Raw genomic sequence first — 20,186 nt, forward strand, 5'->3', positions numbered from 1 at the left:
AAAGCCGGTAAAGTCTTTTACGAGAGTCTGCTGTAGATCTTTATTATGTATTGAACGTCGCCTTCTATGAGATCTCGAAAACTAATGAGGCATTCAACCCACAGTAGGATGCAACTTTAAAGAAATCAGGGAGGCCCTGCCCAGACAACTGAAGTGCAGCCGCCAGTCGCCTCTGTGACTAATAAAATGGTCTCGCTCAAGTACTTGGCGACATTTTTGAAAAGAAGCTGTGTCACCGGCCGTTCGGCTCGTGGCGTCCAGGGCTGGGCTCTATCGCGACAAAAAAGTATTGCGATAGTATTTTAGAGATACTTTTGAGTATCTGTATTTCCGTATCGAGATGCATTTGAAGAAAAATGCTTTTGTATCTCAGTGGTGAAATGATTTTACGGTGTATCGATCGTATTGCAATACCATATAAGACATGGGTACCTTGTTGCTTTTTTTTTCATTACAGTTGAACTGAGGCGTGTTTCCAAGGGGAGAATACAATGTGTTTTTAAAGTAGTGTGAATAGCAAAATTTTGGGTGCAAAGCAGATTCAAATATTGATGCGTCAGAAATAATCGAATAAAATATTTTTAGAATATTTATAGAACGTTTTTTTTTTTCGAATACTTCGAAGCGAAATGGTAGAAAAAAGTCGAGGAGGATCCCTAATATTGTTATGAGATAGCGACATGGAAGTGTTTCTTGTGGCGAGGTTGCTGAAGCGCTGGTGGGATGGTTCATAGTTGTCTCATCGAGAATGAGAAAATGCAGAAGCTGAATTGTATTTATCTACATTATTTGGTGCTCTGGTTTCAGTGCTCCATGTACCTGTTGGACCACGCACTTAAACCCGTCTTCGCACGCAGCCCCCCCCCCCCCTCCAGGGATCGAGATGTCCTTCACACCGTTCTCTCGTTTCGGACCGAGTGGGCTAAACGAGCGGACCACGGGTCAGTATACGGTCAAGCCGGTGGGGTTACTGTCGGACTGATTGTTCCGCAGAGCCTGCTTCCCCCCCCCCCTCCCACCCCCAAAAACAACGAAACAAATAAGAATAACGCTCGACCTTGAGGACCGACTCGGGTTCTGGCGTCCGGCGACCGCTTGCTGCTCTCGTTATCTTCTCGTAGGAGCGAGCTGCTGTCTACGAAGATGGGCGTGTCTGGAAAGAGAAGCAAAGGGAGGGTGAGGGTAACAAGTCTGCTCCACGATAGTTCCGTGCAGCGATGCCCTACAGCAGGCGCTCTTTCCTGTCCATTTTGCTTCTTCCGATCGTCGTGGCTGTTACCACAATGCAAGCACAATACAAGAGCGATGTCTAGGGTTACTGTACCCCCGAACAATTGGCTCATTCCTACGCGCCAGGGGCGTAGCAAAGGGGGCACCCAGCCCCCACTCCCACCCTTCCGTTTTTGTTTTATTTTTGCCGTGACATAGAGTGAGAAATGACCGTTTTAATGGGGTGCCCCTCCTGAAATCAAGCGAGTGCTCCGAAAAAAAAAAAAATGTCTGATTACGCGCCTGCTACGCGCAAATCCTTCAACATTCGCCGCTGTCCACGCTTGATAAACGCGAAACAGTCCGGCGCTTGCTTGGCTGAACGAACGCGTGGCTTTCACATGCTGCACGTATACTCTGGTGGTCGCGTGTGTAGTATGTTTGTATGGAGGGCTGAGGCTCAAGAGGAGATACGTGGGGGGGGGGGGGGGGGCGCAGTCGGCGACGGAAGAAGGCGGGCGCTTTTCGGCGCGCGTCTCCTCTCCCGGAGAAACGGTTTCGTGGTCTTGCCCGCCGCCACTTCAGTCCTTCCGCGCGCGCGGTTGGAAGTATGCTACCCGCCGCTCACAGCTTCTGAACCCCTCGGCGGGAGGAGCGAACACACAACGAGACAACCAGGCATCGCCTCGATCACGTGAGTCTCTGCACGGACTCGCTTCGAGTCCACAATCAATGCGCGGGCTGTGTTGGACGCTTTCTGCCAGGACAGGGTAGATTATGAGGGGCATTAACGTCTCAAGAACATGACATGATTATGAGAGGCGCCGTACTGGAGGGCTCCGAAAGTTTTGACCGCCTGGGGTTCTTTAACGTGCACTCAAGTATACATGGGTCTCAAGCATTTTAGGCTACATCGAGAATGCGGCCGCCGCTGCCACAGAAGCGTAGCCAGAATTTTTTTTTTCTGGAGGTGTGGGGGGGGGGGGGGGGGTTCTTCCTTGATTTCGGGGTGGGCACGCCTTGAAATAGCAATTTTTTACTCCGTATTCAATGACGAAAAAAATTCGGGGTGGTGCATGGGCCCGGTGGGCCACCCCCTGGCCACGCCCCTGCGCTGACGGGATTTGATCCCGCGACATGCGATTCAGCAGCCGAACACCGTGATCATAGACCGACGTGGCGGGTAGGCAGAATGGACTCGATACACAAGTATGATGACTGTCTCTCCGTATTCGGTACGTCGGCGGTATGACATGAATAGTTAACGTGTGGAAGCGAAGATGCGAAAACTTTCTAGGCCGACTGCCTGATATTTTCTTATTTTCAAGTTTTATTCGACAAGTATAAAGCGGATTTCCGGACAATGACTGCTGCCGTAATTTTCACTGCTCCCAAGATATGTTAGTTCAACTATCAATACTCGAAGAACGTGTGCCATCGGTGTTACGGGTACATCTCTTTTTTTTTCCCATGTTGATTTTTGCAGTCAATAGAAACAATAACGAAACAGCGGAGGAAGAAAAAAAAAATCGGTAGATCCGACGTGCCTTGGGAATCGACGTTATGCGAAGCATGTGGAGGGAAGGTGACCGTGGTGTAGTTTTTTTATACAGCGACAGATTCTGAAATGACGCTAAATATATGTACAAGTGTTGCTCGCACAAACATACGCTGAACAGTCGCAGATGTTATAATGAGCAGTTGTTTGACCACCCCTCCCCCTGAAATTTGCCTATTTAGCATGTGTATATTGCACACACGCACGCAAAATACGCACGTGTGTACGTAAACAATAAGGCTGGTTGAACCAATCTTCCGCCTTCCACCCCGAACTGCCGAAAAAAAAAAATTGCTGGCGGCGCTCCTGGCTGGCTGGTCCGACCTGCTCCCTTGTGTATGTGTACGTGCACGCGTATTGTATGCACATACAAAACGTAAACATTAATGAAATACCTGGTCCGCGGGTTGAACCCCATGGCAATTAACGCTGCCTGACAAGCAAAGCTTCGCATTACTGGGCTCGCCTAGATGTCAGGCTACGAAGAGTGGAAAGGGCTTGCCGTCATTCTGCAGGACTGGCGGCAGAGAATCGAGCAGCGCGAGAATGACGGCCAGCAGGGCGACGCGGCTAGCCGCGGCACTGCTGTGCTTCCTGGCGTCGTGCACGCTACGCGCTCGAAGCCAGATCCTGAACCCGCCGTACTTCAACCTCGCCGAAGGGCGCAACATCTCGGCCACGGCCACGTGCGGCGACCAGGGCACGCCGGAGCTGTACTGCAAGCTGGTCGGTGCCAATCTCGACAAGCAGGACAACCCGAACATCAACCTCATCCAGGGACAGGTACGGCTTTCCTCAAGCATGGACTGTTCAAAGTGAGTTGTGGCGGCTTTGTATAGGCAAGGACGAGCTATTGAACCAAGAATGACTCGCAATGTTTCGAAAAAGGAGTGTTGATTTTTCGTTCATATTGCTTGCAAAATAAATACAATTAAAAGTTTTCATCTGTAGTCGGATACTGAGTTCTTCAAGTTCCTCAACGGTCTTCAAAAGGCGACTTTATACTTTCGATAAGTAATGCCCCTGACACACGGGCACCCTGAAGTCCTTTAGGCAAGGGGACATCTTTCGGAAAGGCGTTCGGGCGCAGTGACACACGACAAAGGAGTTACTCCTTTGCACTCGGTCGCATGAACTCCGTGAACTGAGCGGGACCGTTGAGGAGCGCGTGTTTGCACAGTCAATCGAAATAGAGGAGCACAATACTCGTGGCGGCGCATCTAAGACGCGGACAGGACAGATCGCATCTTGTGTGTTTGGATTCGCATCGAACGGACGTAGTTGCAACAGCTTCTGCGCTGTGGCTGGTAGGTATATAAAATTAAAAGAAAAAAAATATCGCCAGGCCTTCACGGTGATGTGCAGCACAGTCACAGTGAAAGCTGGAAGAGCGGTCTCTCAGAGCTTTTATTAAACACTCTTAGGGTAATGATAAAAGCACACACTGCAGGGTACCCACTGCGCCATAATTCATCATATATATATTGTGTAGTAGGGAGGCATTCCCTATACAATCCGTCGTCATTCTCCGGAGAAGCGTGGTATACTCGCTACACACATGCAAGGAATTTTGGGAATTTTTTTTTTCATGATGTGGCTGATGAAGATGAAGAAATATGCCAGAAGCTTTTGTGATGGCTCGGAGCATTGGATCGCACACTCGTCATGCATTTTGCGACGCCTGGTTGTTGCGTAGCTCTTCTAAAATGCTTTATTACTCATATTAAGGCCATTATCCTTTCCCGACATCACATTTGCCTAAAGCCATGCAGTTAGCAACGAAGTTTGCAACAAGACTGAATATACGAACAGCGAAACGTAGTAGTAGTTACCGCGTAACTACGGAAGCGAAAAAAAAAAACAAGGATAGAAAAGAGCGCTGGCTTTCAACAGTGATTTAATAGCGGAGTAATGTACATATAGGCGAAAAAAGAATAGAATAGGCATGCTCTTTTATATTCTTGTTTTTTCGCTCCCGTAGTTACGCTGCAACTACTACTAAGTCGCGCTGTTCGTATATTCAGTTATGTCCTACCGAATTGCCCAAGTTTCCGCGCTTCTGAAGTTTCAAGCTCCGGATTGGCTCAGGGGTGGAATACTGGGCCGGTACGCGTCGGAGACCTGGGTTCGAATCACATTGTGTCCTTATTTTGCATTTGCTTAGTCCGTTTTTTTTTATTTCGCGTGATAGCGGTTACGGACACCGGCGGCGGCGGCGGACAACTACGTCGCACGCGAACCTTCTTGTGATCTCGTAACAGCTTTCGCTGTAAAACCACGCCGTCATTTGAATGTGGTGACAACGAATAAAGAAACGTATCGGGGTGGCCGTTGATTAGCGTTTTTCGTTGAATGCGTTGCAGGTGTGTGACTACTGCGATGACCCTCGGCGTGACTATCCGCCGCACGTGTTCGAAGGCAACGACCCCCTGGACCAACGGCGCGAACACCCGGCACGCTACGCCATCGACGGCACCGAGCGATGGTGGCAGAGTCCGCCGCTGTCCCGCGGAACGCGCTTCAACGAGGTCAACCTCACCGTCGACCTCGGACAGGTAACGTCTGAAGGGGTCCATTCTTGGAACGAAAAAAAATAAACAATCCGTAAACGGGAAGGCTGTGTGCTCCAGCCGTTGTTTCGACATGTGGACTTGTCATCGTCGAGGCTATAGAACTAGTCTTGAAGAAGACTCGTTTTAGCCTAATTCTAGACAAGGCTATAGACTCCGAGGCGACAAGACAAGTCCACTTGTCGAAACGTCGGCTCGAGCACACGCGTCTTGTTTACGATTTTTTTTTCATCATAGGCTTCCATCTTCCCTTTTCTGTCATTCTCAGAAGTACTTCGGAAGGGATTAGTCGACGAGTGGCAGTGCCGTAAATCCAGGAAAATCGCGAAAGGGGGCACGCAGCTTGCCATGGCGGCCGTGTGGTTCTATAAACATAGCTTTTATTTTACTTACGAAAAAAAATTAGCATCGTGCTTTGAAGTCAAATTTGAAAACGAACATGTTCCCAGCTCGCATAATTGTATTGTTTTATTCGAATCTTCTTTGGAACCGGTCGAGCGGCTGTTGCGATTTCAATAGTCTCACATAGCTGTGAGGTATTAAACACAGGCACACACCGTGAAATAAAAAAAAAAGCCTTAAAAAGTTAACCGCGCTCTTCTTAACTACGAAGCAGTTGAAATCTATGCCTGAAAAATAAATTTCAAGGGGGTACACTTGTAAAGTGTGTCCCCCCCACCCAGCCTGAGCATAAAGATGCTCAAGACACTCCGTGACATGCCCGTGAGTTAATCCAGTGATATCGATGGAAAAGGCGCAAGTTTTTAACACCAAGAAAGTGGGGCAGCAGGATAGAACTGCACAGAACCGCGCGTCTTCATGCGCGTCTCGCACACACAAGACAGTAGAAGGGTGGAACTGCCACACTTGTTTAAAAAATGCACCATGCGCTTTAACAGGTATAAGACCACAGGACCAGCGCTGTTATCTTGCTAGCGCGGTGTCTAAAATTTGCGCCCTCTCAAAACGATTCCTTCTTATAAGCGGTTTCTAAACGAAGGTCGTTTTGCCGGTTCTAAACAGGACAAGTAAAACCGAGACAAAAAAAAAAAAAGACCAGTAAATGCGAGTGAATATTAAAAGTTTCGTTGCGTCATTTTCCTGAAGCACTAATGGGAAACAGTGAATGGGTATATATTGATAAAATGTACTGTGAAAACTGAAATGACGTTAATTTCATTATTATTGGTATATTAATGGAGGAGAAAATTAAGGTCGAAAATTAATATTTGAATTTCGAGCCTTAGTCTCTGTTCTTGACGTCACGGATTTCAAAGTGCATTTTGTCGTATTTTCGCAACATTGGCTCAGCGAAACTTTCTCAAACTATTATGAGAGTTTTCTGGCCTCCTCAAAGGGTAATGTGCTTGATTTTAGCCAATTCAGAAATAATTAGGCTCTAGTAAACGCCGTCATAATGTGCGAGGCAAGGTATAGAATCTCCTTGGTGCGAGGTCGCAGTGATTAATGCGGGAATTTTGAGGGCGTCGCCACCCGTGGTTTCTCTTCGCGCGTTTCCTCGCTAACCAAGCGTCCTCTCGCGTCAAGCGAGGTCATTTGATTGATATGTGGGGTTTTTAACGTCCCAAAACCACCACATGATTATAAAAGACGCCGTAGTGGAGGGCTCCGAAGATTTTCACCACCTGGGTTTTTTTTAACGTGCACCCAAATCTGAGCACACGGGCCTACAGCATTTTCGCCTCCATCGAAAATGCAGCGGCCGCAGTCGGGATTCGATTCCGCGACCTTCGGGTCAGCAGCCGAGTGCCTTAGCCACTAGACCACCGCGGCGGGGCGCGGCAAGCGAGGTGATTGTGGTATCCCGAAGGAGTAAATTGTTATGTTCTATCCACATCATAGAATAGAAAGTGGCTTTTTCCTGCTCAAAGAACTTGTACTGGTCCCGAAACGTCTCCATGTTTCCACCTTGATTCGGTCAACGATCGCATCTGCATCCTGGTCATGATACCTGGCCAGGCGAACTTTCGTTGAACCACAGCCGCTGGATAAAAAAAAAAAAAAAAAAAACGAACTGCTAGCTTTGTAGTAATTTCCTAGTGCGAGCAAGTTTTCTCATTCTCTTTCGTGTCCCTTTAATGCGCCTTCCTCAGCCGTGACCTGTGGGCAGTCTTTTGTATTATTCTCATCAGTACGCGCTGTTTTCGCCTCGGTATGAATAACCATCTAGCTCGCATTTTGTAATTCAAAGAAATAAATAAAGTAGAAAATAATAGTGATAGGTTCTGTAAGCGAAAGCGTTTCAGGGATCAGTGTCGTAGCCAGAGAGTGGCATCCCCCATCCATGTTTTCTTTTTCATCTTTTGCCATGGCACACAGAGCACATAATGACACTCTGCCACATCTGCCCATACGGCCCCCATTTCAGATTATGGTGGTGCCCTATCCGAAGAAAAAGTTCTGCCTACGTCCCTGTCTGCGGTGACGAAAGACGCGAGGGTATGGTGTTCATGGGAAGAACTTCGCTCCGTGCTGCCCCGCCTTGATCCCCTTCGGCGGGACGGAAGCGCGCTCGCTTTCTTCGCGCTCAACTTTCTCCCCCCGTGGACCGTTCTGCCGACGCGGCCTCCTCTTCAGCAATATGTTCGGCTATTTGGTGAATGTTTGCTTGGTTTCGAACTCTCCGCATGCCCTTCTCTTGCGAAGGAGGGAGGGGCGCCTGCTGGCGACTCGCTGCCTCGGCACAAAGAGAGCACCGCTTCTGGGAATAGCAGCATCGCAGGCACCTCCCCGCCCCGGCTGTGGTGGCGGGGTCTGGGGTGCGTGCGCGCTGCGGCAAATGCGCGTGGTGGCACATGGGAGCGGCAGACGGGCACATACTTGGAGTTTTTGTATATGTGTTGGTCTGCGTAGTTTTGCTTTGCTGTGACCGGTGACATCCAGTGAACGGGATTGGTCTGCGCTGCATCAGTGACATGCATGGCAGTGGCGTAGCCACGGGGGGGGGGGGGGGGGGGGGGATTTCGACGTCCTATCTGGAATATTTATTTATTTTATTTATTTATTACATACCGCGGTCCTATAAGGACCAAGCAGGAGGGCAGTGGGAAAGTTACATGTATCGCATGGTAGCGGTGAATACATATCACTTAGCATGTTTTGGTCATACACACGAACAGTATAGATATATAAACAAATACACACATACATACATTTATACACACATTTTCAGGTAAAAAAAAAACGTTGCACAGTGCAAAACTCATTGTAAACTCATTGAAAGTTGCAACGATCACACTGTCTCTAGGTCAAGCAAACAAAACCATTATACAGTAGAGCTCGTACATTCAAGGACCACCCTAAATTTTTCAACTTCAAAAAAAAAAATCAGACAAATACGCACTTTTCCTAACAATGAAAACCCACGACTAAAACATCCTCAACCGTTCGAGAGCTACACAAAAACTAGAAAAGCACCAGCAATCGGTCAGCAAACCTCTGAAACAAAGACGATAATTATTCTAGGGCACACAAATATTGTCGTGGTTGGGAGCATGTATATACATGCGTACACAAACGCACGCGCGAGCGTACTTAAAATATAGTTGACCCCCCCCCCCCCCCCGTAAAAAAAATGGTTTTGTTTCTCTTTCACTAGAGTGGTTCATGACGCGCAAGGGAACCGCGTCTTCATCTAATTGATGTTGCAACTATAGCCATGCGCAAGTTTCCCCTTCAGGGAGTGCGAAGGTTCGTCGCAGTGGCTGGAAAAAAATTCCAGGGAAGGGGGGGGGGGGCATTGGCTTGCAGTGTGCCACTACGCCCCTGTGCTCGGGCGTGGTGGTGACCGTAGAGTAACATCATGGTAGTATATAGGTGTTCTGTGATAATATTGGCGACTGCCGTGCCGGCCGCTGTCGTCCTCGCCATAGCCGCGCTATGTCATCCAGCAGCAGCCGTGTGTCGCAATCTGCGGCCACTCCTGCGAGGCGCGCCCTGCGGCGCTATCTTCTCACGGGTCTTCGTGGTCGCAGCTGGAACTTGACACTCACGCATCGTCATCGCAGCGACGACGAAGCAAAGCGAGATCGTCTTAACGCGGCGCCGTGGCGAGCACTGTGACACAAGAGAAGGCAACTTTATCAATAAGTGCTCTGTGACTTTATCACGGCGCTCGCGTGAACGGCCTGCTTATCTGCCTGGGGCTTCTTTACCGACCGCGAGTGCCGCGTTCTTCGCTCCTGAGCGCGTCGAATATCACCGGAACGTTGACGCCACCCTCAGTGTATCGCGTCCATCTCCCTCGATGGTGGAAAAGGAACGCCTACGTTGGTGCAATGCCTCGAGTTCCTGCTCCGCGTTACCGAACCACAATGATTGCAGTGGTGTTATCCTTCTGCGTATTCAATAAATAGACGTTAAAGCGAAGCATTAAATCAATCCAGACATATCAGTTCTTCTTATAAAATTTTATAGTCATAAATATCTACACCGCATGTTAATTGCTAGGAGAAAATGTGATCTGAAATTTAATTCTTGAATTTTGCACCAAAACTTTAGCGCGTTAACGTACCGCGACGTCCGCTGCGAATTCCTTTGTATTTCTGCTCATTTTGCGGAAACTTGGTATTTCAAGATTTTAGGTTCGTTGGAGCTCGGTGCATACAATTTTTACCAATAAACGACTACGGATGCATTGGCGGACGCCGTCCAAATTTTATGACGGGAAGTTCACGGCGGCATCTTTTTTGAGCATTTTCTCGCTTACCATGCGTCTTCTCGAGGTAGGAGTGGCGCTTTCGGCATCGTTACATCAAAGCCCCTTTACGATACATTCTAGAACGAGAAAACTATATGCGAGCCACAAGTCCCTCCCTATAGTTGCTATATAAGGTACTCGGCTGCTGACCTGCAGGTAGCGGGATCGAATGCCGGCTGCGGTGGCTGCATTTTCGATAAAGGCGAAAATGTTGTAGGCCCGTGTGCCAGATTTGGGTGCATGCTAAAGAACCCCAGATGGTCGAATTTCCGGAGCCCTCCGCTGCGGCGTCTCTCATCATAATCATATGGTGGTTTTGGGACGTTAAACCCTACATGTATCAATCAATCAATAAACCCCCCTGAAGGGACCGACTTATCGTCGTTGCCCCCCTCTCGTAAAAAGAATTTGGTGACGTCACCACGGAAAGCGCAGCCCGCGCATTCTCGAAGCGTAGATGCATGGTTGATATAAACTCGATTCTCTTAAATATATCACATTTGCGTTCTTGGGCGCTTTCGATTTCGCTGACTAAATTTGTCGGATATATCTCTGCAGGAGAGCATACCAGTGACAGCTTTATTACTGTACACTGTAGCTAGCAAATCCACGGAGTAAATGATGATGAGTAGGGTGAAGCGTCCGTCTGCCTGTGTGTGCCACCGTCCGTGAGTCCATCCGTGCTTCTGTCCATACTTCCGTTCTTAATTATGTCCGTCCATACTTCCGTCCGTCCGTGATTTTGTCCGTTTGTCTGTTCGTCCATGCTTCCGCCCGTACGTTCTTAATTATGTCTGTCCTTGCTTCCGTCCGTCCGTCTGTCTGTCTGTACGTCCGTCCAACGTTTATAGAACCTATTGCGACGGTCTATCTGTCACTCGCACTAGCGCCACTTGCCGAGTGAGTCGCACAACTATAGGCGGTTACAAACCGGTCGCAAAAAGACATGCATGGACAGACCCACGGCTTTAGGAGCTTCGCGCCTAAAAGTTTATTTCCACAATATCGTAATTAATTTCTTGAGAATACTCTCCAATTTCGCCTAATAATGTACATTTTCGTTTGTGTACGTACGTACTGTGCATGGTGTCGTAGTGCGTGATTGAGGGTATGCCGGGTATGCACGCATCAAGTAATTCCATATTGACGCGCGTACCAAAGTGGACACGTATCGGCTCGCATTATGAAATCACCGAGCACGCTCACCAAGTAGAGAGGACAAAGCCCGGGCCTGTTACACATTGATTGGCCGCGTTTTCGATGCGCTTCAAACCAACGTTACTTCAAACTACAGCCGAAAACGCGCCATATCTTGAAGCTCGTCTGCTTCAATTACCGTGAACCGCGCACCTGACTCGCGTTTCGTGCTCGCGTATCGTTTCCGGCCTGCCACGGCGTCGATATTGCTAGAATTGGCGATAAATAACTCTGTGAATATTGCAAGTTTGCATACTCGACGATAGTTATAGCGCGAGAACAGAACGACGACACAGAGACAAGAAGGACACGAAGGACGTGTCCTTCGTGTCCTTCTTGTCTGTGTCATCGTTCTGTTCTCGCGCTATAACTGTCGCCATGTCATCAACTAGCCCAAGCTGCCGCACTTCTAACTTGCATCCTTATTTTATTCGAGCCGGTTTTCCGCGGATCGCTTGGAGCTGCTTCATCGGCAGTGGCTTATCGCTTATCGCTGGCCCGTCGTGAAATTTGTCTGAATTCGAGATGCACGTCAACTCGCTGAACGATGACGACATTTCGGGCACGAGCCAGTGTGATCGATTCACGCTTATCTCCCCATGCATGCGGTTCGGATGCATGGGGAGCACTCATGCCGTGGCTGCTTCTGACGAATAGGCGTGCTGACGATGGTACGTACGGAAGCAGACGCGATCGAGCCGCTTGCTGCCTCGCGCTTTTGTGTGTGTGTTTGTTTCAACTACGGCAGTTTTTCGTGGTTGACGTCTCCAGCGGAAGGGGACATACGATGCCGGATGCGCCTAATTGGGGCCAATCCATCGACAAGGCCGCCGTGTTGTGCACTGCGACCAGTTGATTAGTTAGGCCTAATTGAAGTGGTCGCGATGGCATCAGTCGGTGCGTGTTCGCGGACTTAAGAAGGCTCACCAGTGCGAGCGCCCGTAGAGAATACATGCGTACTTTTTGAAGTTCTAGCTCGTCCAAATTTGGTCAGATTTACACGGGGTTTTCGACGCTGTATTCCTTTTAGTGTATAGAGGAAATATTGCGGACATAATTTCTGCTCAGGCTTTTATTTTTTTACAAACCAGAGGCAAATGTACAGAAAAATTGTAATTTTCTAGTCTCGCTCTTTTTTGTTGTTTCCTAGAGACGAAAACTCTATTATTGAAATTATTTTTGCAAAATTTCCTTCATTTTTTTTTCTAATTCCTATGGTATAATTTTTATGCAGATCAGTTCAGTGGTTTGCATTTTACAGGCTCAAAAAGTGTTGTGTGTGCTTTCTGTGTATATTTAAAAATCGCGCCAAATTCAACAGGCGCGATGTGGCGCCACCTAGTGCCATTTATGCTTAGCAGTACTACACTCGCGGTACAGTGAACTAGAAAGTTGGATGGATGGATGGATATGGCTGTACTCTTTAGATCGGGTGGTGGCTAGAGCCACCAAGCCGTTATACTTAATGAACCAAAAAACTACATTTTTTTTAGTGAGGTTGAGGATTCGTACTTTGCAGCGAAGGGTTTAATTTTCACTCGTGCCTTGATTTTAGCCACTAATCAGATAACCTCGTTCTAGTTAGTTCTACCCGCTTAAAGTCTATTTTGCCCTCACTGTCCCTTAAACCCCAGTGCTTTGAAAAACTCTGCACCTGAAAAACTCTGCAGGTTTGTAGTGGCAAAAGCGCCCCCCTGCTCGTGAGTCTCAGGAAGCTGCCGGCCGCTGGCGTAGTAATCGCGAGGTGCTGCTGCGGGGATTTGGGCATCTTTCGAACAGCTGCGCAAACTTCTTCCCTTTCTTTCTCCGTTGCATCGCACTTTAAAAAAATGGGCAGCTACAGTCGACTAACCTGGCGAACGGTTTTGCGTGCTGAGATTATGTACTGAACGCTTTGCGAGCCTGTGCTTCACTGTGAAGAGCAGCATCATGTGCACCTCTCGTCGACTTCGCAGCGTAGCGTCGGACGGGCTTTTTTTTTTTTTTTGTAATAAGCCTCGTGTTTTTTCAGAGCACCTCGGCTTCAAATCACGGATATCTGATATGAATTCTTTGTCATTAACGTGCCACGAGCCACGACTGGTGACGCCCTTGACCAGAGTAGCAATTTAGCGGCTCGAACCGCAATGTTTGTCTCGATTATCGGCCTTCTGGTGTATTATGGACTGCATTCCATTTCGAATGTGTGCCGTAAGCGGTACTCGTTTTTCAGTAGAGCAGGACTTCTTGCTGTTGGTTCACATGCGGACAACTTTTGCACGACTACACTAGTTTGTAGACCAAACAGATAGCCCTGTCAGCACCGCTTTCAGCACTTGGACTCTCACAGTATTTTAGCCAGGAGAATAGTTATTATAAAGAAGAGGCTGTGTGACAAAATGGCAAATGAAAGAAATATTTCGGCAACACTTGATACAACATTTATTTAGGTTGTAACTACATGCCAAATGAACTAATAAAGTGAGATGTCAAACAAAAATAACCAGCTAGAAAGCAAAAACTGATCACAAGCACAGTACAATGCAAGACACAGGCAGTCTACTTTTCACACAATAAAAAAAAAAAGACAGGAATATACACATATACTTAAAATATTTCAAAGGAAATCTCAAAGACAATGGTGCGGCTATGAACAAATCAGGTGCAAAATTAAAACGGCTTGCCAGGTTGCACGAATTGCCATTACGACTGCAATAAATGAAACGGGCAGTCTACTTTTCACTTATCACAGTACAGTAAACATACTAGGAACGTTTTAACAATTACGGGGGTGCATATAGAACTTTCCAAAAATGTGACGGTGAAAGTTTAGTTGAAAGTTCTGTTAATGTGTTCTTGAACTTTCTGTTGAACTTTGCGAAAGTTCCCATCACCACTTGAATAGCACAATAGACAGCATCCTCCAAAGCTTGTTATCCTGGCTCACCAACACCAGAAGCCTCCTGTTCACACCCGTCAAAACCTTCAGCTCTAAAGGCAGCTCATATTGCACATGGCAGCGACCTCCCCTCTTGCACTGCTATTTAACTTTCTAGCCCTCCTCCAACCCTTCTGCTGCAGTGCTCCCTTCCCGGCTAGCACTCCAATGTTCTGTACAATTTTGTGGACCTTACAATGATGTTGAGTACCTCATGTATTCCATGAAACAGAGATCTAAGGCTTTCACATTAAAAACATTTTAACATAAAGCTATACATTAAAAATTTATACAATGACAAACAACGATGTGACTATGAAAAAATAAAATGTCGAACAGAAATAGCTCACTAGATAACAAAAAAAAAAAAAAAAATTGTCAGAAGTTCAATACATCAAACAAGCACTCTACCTTACACGTAGTGAAGTAAAAATACCAGAAATACATTAAGAGGGTCTTGATGACAAATAAAACTGTTAAATTGCAAAGAACTAGGCGTTTGTAACAGACAGACTCCAAATGAATTCTGCAAAAGCACAGAATTATTGCACAGTAAGTTATGACAACAGTACGCATAAAAATACAAGAATGGCACAGAGAAAATGGATAAACAAACACGGTTCCCCTGCAGACATATGAATGCTGAAATGGGGGCAAGAGCAGTCTATGTACAGCGGCTAAGTTTCAGGTATTTTGCCGTTTCCCGCTTCTGCATCCTGGCTCGGTTGAGTGATTTTACGAAAAAGTGCAGCCGAGTGGTAATGAAAAATGCCACCATCTTAGCAGTAAGCATTTCAGCGTGGTCAGTACATCCAACACGGTGCTGTGGTCGGGATTTGATTAGCCAAATTACATCCATGATGCTTTCGTGATGAAGCTCTTGTGCACTGAAGCAACCCGTGAAAAGGTTCTCCAGGTTTTTTAGGAACCTAAATAGGAAACCCGACGGGTACAGCAGGCCGCCATTATCCTTTAGCTGTGTTAGCTGAGCAGCTTGAAGGTTTTTGATGTCGTTTTTGTCTGCAAGCAGAACGTTTTTACAAGCATCACAGCTGGTTTTGGCCAAGAACTTCCGTGCTACATATCCAGCAACGTAAAAAATTAGCCGCTCATCACTTTTGGCAGACACACAAGCAACATGATCTGGTGCAGCTTTCTCAATGCTGTTCAATGCCAGTTCAGCACTGCAAAGATCCCCATCAGCAATCAGCTGGTCCAGCAGAAACTGTTTGGTACGGTCATCCCCACCGGCAGCATCAGCCCCAAGCAGTGCAGTCAAAATGCCTGGCTCTGCATTCCCGTGTGACACAGATTTGGCAAGGCTGTAAAAACTCAAGCAAGAAACTGTAATCAAAAACTGCTGGGGTGTGGGGTGAGTATTACAGCCTGACGACTGCCGTGCAATGCCAAAAAAGTTCTCAGCTGGGTCCTGGCTCAGCCTTGATGTCATGATGAACTTGTACGCGAGTTGTTGGCTCAGGTAGTCCAGCAGCGACAGGACACTTGCAATGGTGACCCTCAATCCAACTGCGGTAGACTCGGACAAAAAGCGGCCCCGCTTTTCGGCTCGGCCTTCGTTTTTCGCTTGACGCAAGTTTTCTGCTACATAAACCTCCCATTCAACAAGGTAGGCTAGAAATGACAGCAGCTGAGTCCGGACGAAGAGCCTTGGCGGGGAATCGAGGTGACATTATCTCGATAAGGTCTCTCATCATGCTGAAATGCATAGAGCACACAATAAGATTTTAAAACAGTTAGCCAAGAGGTTGGAAGGTTCATTTGCAGCGAAAGGTAAATAAAAACAAAAAAGTGAAATATAGGTATGCTCCTAACAGCTTGTATACATGTGGAGCAGTACTTGAGGCAATAAACTTACCCGAAAAAGGTCAAGACAGGCTGGATGCTCCCGCATTTGGCCTCAACATCATTTTTGTAGAGACGAAGGCCATTTAGAACCGTGTCACTGAAGAGTTGGAAGGCGTAGGTAACCCTCGTTTTCTCAAAGTTGTTGGGCTGAGTGTGGCGGGTTGTGATACCGGGCATGGCTTGAAGAGTCACGTTCGAGCCATCAAGTGTCAAAGCCTCTTTTACAGGACGAAGCAATACCTGCATGGAAAAACAAAATGCTTCATAAGACACTGCAGTGCTGTGTTTTCATGTTTCCTGGGGATAAAAACATTCTCATATTGATAAAGGCATAAATTTTTGTACTTACTGGTCCTGTTGGAGTGGTGAAGTCTGCTTGGAGTAGCCCATTCCTGATGCATTTGACAAGATGTGGGAAGTCAGAAATGAAATGAAGTGACCGCTTGTTGTCCACTGGATGTTGCACTTTGCATTTTGTGCTAGATGCAGTCGCGTAAATGCCCATCGTGGACCACATGTTTCGATTCCAGGTCGCACCGTCGGATGTTATGAAATCAACAAATAGCCCAGCCTTTTCCGCTAGAATCACTGCCTCCAGCATCACTTTCGAGAGCAAATTTCCTTTCATGTTGCCCTGCGTGGCAAAAGAAGCAAGTATTTGGGTCCACTCGCCAGTGAACGGCACAAACATTATGACCATCCCATGGTCAGCCACTTTATGCTTGTCACTGCTGGGGGTGAACTGGCCCATGTTCATGAAGCCTTGTATGTGCCCTGACGATGAGACTGACAGATTCTCGGACAGTTTCATTTCGTCAATGATGAGCCCATGGAAGATGAGCCCATGGAAAGCATCCATGGAAGACGCTTTCTGCTTGAGCATGCTCATCACTTTGGCATTAAAGCCAAATCCCGTCCTGTACGACCTGAGATACTTCTGAAGAGTAACCTTGCTCGGCAAAACAAGAACTTTCTGCCTCCGCATATCCTCGTAAAGCTTTGGCCCTTTCATGCGCATGATGAGGCATTCCAAAATCCACTCCTTCGAGTACCTCATCCCTCTAACACTCTTCCTCTTCGCAGCCTTGAACATGTGTAGAGCTGCCTCTTGCTGCTTTGGGGGGAGTTCTTTAATTCGGCCAAGGAAAGTCTCATCACTTAGCCTGGAGTTTTCTTCTTTCATGGCTCGTACTTGGCCTGCCAGGGTACACAAGCGTGAAGCAATTCGCTTTGTCTTCTGATTGGACATTCGCAGCTTGTGAGACAAGTTATGCGTGACACGTTTTTTCTTCAACTTGGACTTCCGTGCCAGCAGCGACTTTCGCAAATAGCGACAATGAACACAGATGGTTCCTGAAAAACGTAAAACATAAAATAAGCCACTTCCTTACTTCGAACTATTTGTGAGACATAGAAACAAGGGCTAAAAGATAATTGGAGGAAAAATAAACTCCAGAGCTATTACAAAGTGGGTAATAGCTAACAGGTCCTGACTAGTGTTATTTCCCTTTAATGCAGGTTGCTTTAGATACAAAGGATATGCTTAGGTTATGAAAAAAAGTAGCAGGCTATGTTAGCTAGAACAGAAAGTACATTGTTTCTTATTAAAAATATTAACACACACCTTTGACTGTCACCATTCCAAGACAGTTCTTGCTGAACACGCCGTCACTCGCGGGGGTGAGGGTGCGCCTCATCTTCTCGGTCAGGTTCTGAGCAAGGCCGTCATAAGCGTCTTTGCTCATAGCGCTTGAACAAAGCAATGCAGTGTCAACTTCTTGAAATATGTTCGTTGCTTCAAGAAGGGAGGTGATTTTGCCGTACTTCTTTTCTCACGCACCGAGATAACAGCTTGCCACAACATCACTGTTGCTATCTAAGCTGAAACAGATCACTTTCTCGTGGGAGACACTGAAAAGCTGTTAGAAAAATTTTCAGCCAAATTTAGCAGCAGTCTGGCAACAACCACCCCAAAGTCTGGCAACAAACTTATGCAACGCCTAAAGGAACCTTGCCTGCGTGTAGTGGCATACACAAGGAGATCAAGGTCTGGAGTGGTCAGTTTCGTCCACAGCCTTGGAACACTTAAGCAGGTGGCAAGGTCCCTTAAGTCACCTGATTTGAGCGGGTTCGCTTGCATGTTTTCGGCAGGGCTCGTGTTCGGGTCGGAATTCTCTTCGCCGAGCAAGCTCGCTTGGTGCTCATCGCGACGAGAGAGACGAACTTTCTTCGCCGATCCAGACGTAGAAACTAAGCAGCGCTTTCGCTCGGGCCTTGGTTTTTTCACAGATGTGGAAAGGTATGCGGGCAGGTCAGGTAAAAACGTTGGCACTGCATTTGCACTAAGACCAGGCTTTCCTCGAGCGATTCGTACCTCCTTGCCGCCGATGATGTGGACATAATCACGAACGACAAAATGGTCTGCAAAGTGTTTTTCACAAACCGCGGATGTGTCCGTTAGAGGTTTGTCTTTCCTCTTGAGGTTCCGCTCCCAAACCTTTTGTCAGTCTTCGTCCTTTGGTGCCGAAAAGAGCGAAATGTTCCGCCCGTTTTCAACGCGATGGCCGGGGTAGCCTGACCGGCAACCCGGGGCGAAACAGTGCGTATCCGTCTTCTTTTTCTTGTTCATGGTGGTACCGAGAACGTTTTCTTCCAGCACAGAAAAAAGATACAAGAAGAATCGAAAGCCACAGCAGCAAAGCGCCCTGACAGCAGTCAACTCGCCGGTTGAGCCTGCCTGGCTGGCCTCGCGAATCTGACTGCAGCGCTACGCGCGGCGGACAGCTTTTTTTGTCACAGCGCCTCCTATAGACGCCCGCTTCGCTCTTGCCACTACAAAACCTTCTAGTTCACTGTACTCGCGGTGTAAGACTACACTATCACCAACCACTCATGTAGATGTATTCGTGCGCCGCGGACAAAAGAAATGGTCGCGCTGACTGCGCTTTAAACAGCTTTTGTGTATGTGTGTGTGTGTGTGTGTGTGTGGGGGGGGGGGGTTCGGGATGGGAAAGACGGGGAGTGTAATGGTTTATTTATTCTCGTATTTGTACTTCCATGCCATCTGTCGAGCGTGTGCCACGCGACAACAAAGAGAAATGCTGGGTGCGCGCACCAAACACAAAGCCGACTCCCTTTGTGGGTGTGCGCCAGAATAACAAAGATCATCATCAACAACAAAGCAGCATTTCGATGAACACTTTCTCAAAGCAGGGCCACCCTAGCAGGTTGTCCAGAAATGCTCGGTGTTCAGAGATGATTCTTATCAAAGCAGCGATTCCCTGACCGTGCCTAATCGTCGTATTCTGCGGCACAAGGGCTTGCTGTGGTGGCAAAAATAACAGCCGTGACTTCTGCAGCAGAGAGGCTTGTCCGCGTTTGCTCCCTTCGGGTGATCCGGATGACGCAGATACAATGACAAGCGCGACATCATATCATGACTGTTTAGAAACTTTATAAGGAAATTCAAATTAGATTTTCAAATGCAATGGCGCATATATATATATATATATATATATGGGAAACAAGTGGGTTCTTAAGGGCTAGTTTTTTCCGTGTTTTACACAATATCAACGAGATCTAACAGACAATAAAGCCAAGGAACAAGAACAATATAGGGGAAGGTATTAGACGGAATTGTAATGTAAATATGAAGAAAGAAAATTGGGTGAAAAAATAACTTGCCATGGGCAGGATCTAAACCTGCGACCTTCGAATGACGCATTCGATGCTTTACCACTGAGCTACCACAGCAGCTATCCCCCCAGCCACTTTATTAGGTTTATATGTGAATGTAAACGTGGGAGTGTCAGTCAGTGCCACCAGTAGCCATGGTGGCGAGTGTGGCACACTCTTCTGAGCCTGTTTGGCGTCACGTAGCACGTGAACTTGTTACGAGCGGGCAGCTAACCAATAGTCCCTCGTATACAACCTGAGGCGCCAAGTCTGCCAGTACGAAACCTTCGTAATGAATAAGGGAAAGAAGTGTATACTTAAAGGCTCGTTTTTCTGCATTTTGACACAATATAATGAAATCTAACAGACAATAATGCCAAGGAAAGTATAGAGGAAGCTATTAGACCGATATATATACATATAAAAAGAAAAGGGTTGACGATGAGACAGCACACAGCCTCATCCACTTAGCCC

At 47.3% G+C, this 20,186-nt stretch overlaps 1 protein-coding gene across 1 annotated transcript in view; it reads left to right on the forward strand.

The window, feature by feature from the left end:
* The first annotated feature begins 1,770 nt into the window (after positions 1 to 1,770).
* The window catches only part of LanA (laminin subunit alpha), a 128,904-nt gene continuing 110,488 nt past the window's right edge, over positions 1,771 to 20,186 (forward strand). Inside the window, exons 1-3 of the mRNA XM_075873036.1 lie at positions 1,771 to 1,903; positions 3,283 to 3,550; positions 5,131 to 5,322. Of these exons, the coding sequence (XP_075729151.1) occupies positions 3,314 to 3,550; positions 5,131 to 5,322 (429 nt within the window). The 5' untranslated portion in view covers positions 1,771 to 1,903; positions 3,283 to 3,313. The remainder of the gene's footprint in view (positions 1,904 to 3,282; positions 3,551 to 5,130; positions 5,323 to 20,186) is intronic.

Source organism: Rhipicephalus microplus, chromosome 9, assembly GCF_043290135.1.
Source record: "Rhipicephalus microplus isolate Deutch F79 chromosome 9, USDA_Rmic, whole genome shotgun sequence".
NCBI classification, from domain to species: Eukaryota; Metazoa; Arthropoda; class Arachnida; order Ixodida; family Ixodidae; genus Rhipicephalus; species Rhipicephalus microplus.